We start from the raw sequence: 2450 nt of genomic DNA on the forward strand, positions 1-2450 counted from the left end.
GCACTCGCCCCGGCCGTGTCGGGCTATAAAGGCGGCGCGCTGCGCGCCGGTCCACCACACCTCCTCCACGTGCCGCCTGGCCCTTCAGCACCGGTCTCCGACTCCATCCAGTCGCCTCAGCTCGTCATGGACCCCAACTGCTCCTGCGCCATGGGTAAGGACACCTGGCCCGGGGCTGGGGATACCAGTTTGCGGACCTCGAGAAACGGTTTCGGAACCCACTTGCTCTCTCTACTGTCTCAGTTCCGGAGGCTAATTACCCCTTTCCAAAACGGTTGGGGTACCTTTCACTGGGTTAACCAGGGGCCCTGTCTTACGGACAGAGTCCAGTGCACGGCTTACCCAGGCTGCAGGAGTCTGTGCAGCTGGGACTGGAACCCCGAAGGGTCCCGGGAACCGGTCCAGCTTTCTGGTCCCCAGAGACTGTTCTCACCTCTTCCTTTCTCCTGACAGGTGGATCCTGCCCTTGCGCCGGCTCCTGCAAATGCAAAGAGTGCAAATGCACCTCCTGCAAGAAGAGTGAGTAGAACGCGCGGTCTTCCTCTACTCCCTAGCCACCCCTCCCCACCCCCGCCCTCCCGTCCACCTCCAAGCCCCGGAATGCAGCCCCCACCCTGAGCCGCCGCGGGAGGACGGGAATCCCGGCTCAGTCTCTGTCCTCCGCGCTCTGATGCGTCCTCCTCTTCCCCAGGCTGCTGCTCCTGCTGCCCGGTGGGCTGTGCCAAGTGCGCCCAGGGCTGCGTGTGCAAAGGGGCATCGGAGAGCTGCAGCTGCTGCGCATGAGCACGAAGAGCCTGCTCCAGATGTAAATAGAGCCGCGTGTCCAAACCTGCGTTTGTTTTCTAACCACCGGACCCCTTTGCCACCTGCCTTTTTCTATGAAACATGTGAAAGATAATAAATGTTGTTTACTTTATTCTGGCTCTTTTTATTCATTTATTTAAAAAGAATATAATAGTTTATTTTTACATTATGTTGTGCCGTTTCCATCTCAGCTGTAATCCCTGCGGGCTTCCCATCATCAAATCACCCGTGTGCCATCACCACAGTCCCATGCACTTCCCGCCCCCTCCCCCATTTTTGATCCCATTCCCCACTCCACCCTGTAAAATGTCTGGTATATAGTTGTTCATTATTATTTTCTCCCCTGGTCCTTTATGCTCCTGCTATGAGTGAAACCATCTAGGATTTCCCCTTTTTTTCTGGCTTATCTCACTAAGCATGATCCCTTCCAGCTCCATCCATGTTGCTGCAAAAGGCATGTGTTTATCTTTTTGATTGCTGAGTAATATTCCAATGTGTATATGTACCACATCTTTTTAATCCAGTCATCTACGTTTGGGCATTTGCGTCGATTCCATATCTTTCCTGTTATACATAAAGCAGCAATAAACATGGGGGTACAGGTGTCTTTTTGAATCAGTGTTTTTGTGTCTTTTGGGGAGATACCTATGGCTCTGTTTTATTTGGCATGCATTTGACATAAGGGACTTGTGCTTGATGGGGTTTCTATAAGACGTGGTCCGAGGGTTACCTCTGAGAAAAGTATCGGCAAAGTTGCCCTTTCAGAAGCAGCATGCAGCCAGTTTCGCAAGTAGACTAAGATGGTTGGTTACAGCCCAAAGGTTAGGTTCCCTAGGAAAAGGGAGGGAAAAAGACAATGCTTGCAGAGACTGCAGTGGGCAGAAAGAAAGAACTGGATTTTACTAGTGCAGAAATTGCACTGATGGAGTGTTCTTTTGGGGAGGGGTTCATTCCTTTGTGGAATTGCTATCAATTGCTAAATTGCCCACTTTTAGGGAGTTGTGTTAATTGGCAAGCATTTGGAATTCTCTATAATAAATGACCCTCAGTCTTTACACCCCACCTCTGGTCAGCCCTGCAGGTACTCAAAAGCAATCTGCACCTCAGGATTTCTTGTGCCTTAGGATTTTTTTCCCCCTATCTCTGTTAATGTCTACCCCCTGCCTTCAGTTTCTGGTCCTGTAACACCACCGCCCCAAGTTTTCTACTCTAACCTCCACCACTGTGTACCAGGGCTGGGGTGGGGGTTGTACTGCAAAGGCAAAGGTCTGGACACCAGCAAGCCTGCACGGAGCAGCTTTATGATACAGGATTCTGCTGGGGAGCCAGATCCGGCCTTTTCATTGTGAGAATAATCATGCAGCGTCTCTGTGTGTGAGGGGAAGGAGGACAAAGGAAAAAGGGAGGGGTGGAGCTAGGAAGTGTGCTCTGTGTCTGCCTTATGTATGTGTCCTGCGTCCAGGTGCTTCTCTGCCTGATGATGGGGTGCTGTTAGTGAGACCACACCCTAGAGCCCCAGCAGTGGTTTCCATCCTTCCAACAAGGTTTCCACTCCTCAGCTTCTGGGGTCCCTCATCCCATCCATCCTCAGGCACCCCACCCCCCACCCCACCCCCACACACACACCTCCCGGCAACAGAGCTAGC

The 2450-nt window shown here is 52.1% G+C and overlaps 1 protein-coding gene across 1 annotated transcript; it reads left to right on the forward strand.

Annotated features, from left to right (window-relative positions):
- The first annotated feature begins 45 nt into the window (after positions 1-45).
- On the forward strand, positions 46-916 carry LOC101620426 (metallothionein-1E). The gene is made up of 3 exons (XM_004693580.2): positions 46-154; positions 454-519; positions 692-916. The coding sequence occupies exons 1-3, from the start codon at positions 127-129 to the stop codon at positions 781-783; spliced, it is 186 nt and encodes a 61-aa protein (XP_004693637.1). The 5' UTR covers positions 46-126; the 3' UTR covers positions 784-916.
- Positions 917-2450: the final 1534 nt, after the last annotated feature.

The sequence above is a fragment of the Condylura cristata genome, unplaced genomic scaffold (assembly GCF_000260355.1).
Source record: "Condylura cristata isolate star-nosed mole 26May11 unplaced genomic scaffold, ConCri1.0 scaffold00039, whole genome shotgun sequence".
Lineage (NCBI taxonomy): Eukaryota > Metazoa > Chordata > Mammalia > Eulipotyphla > Talpidae > Condylura > Condylura cristata.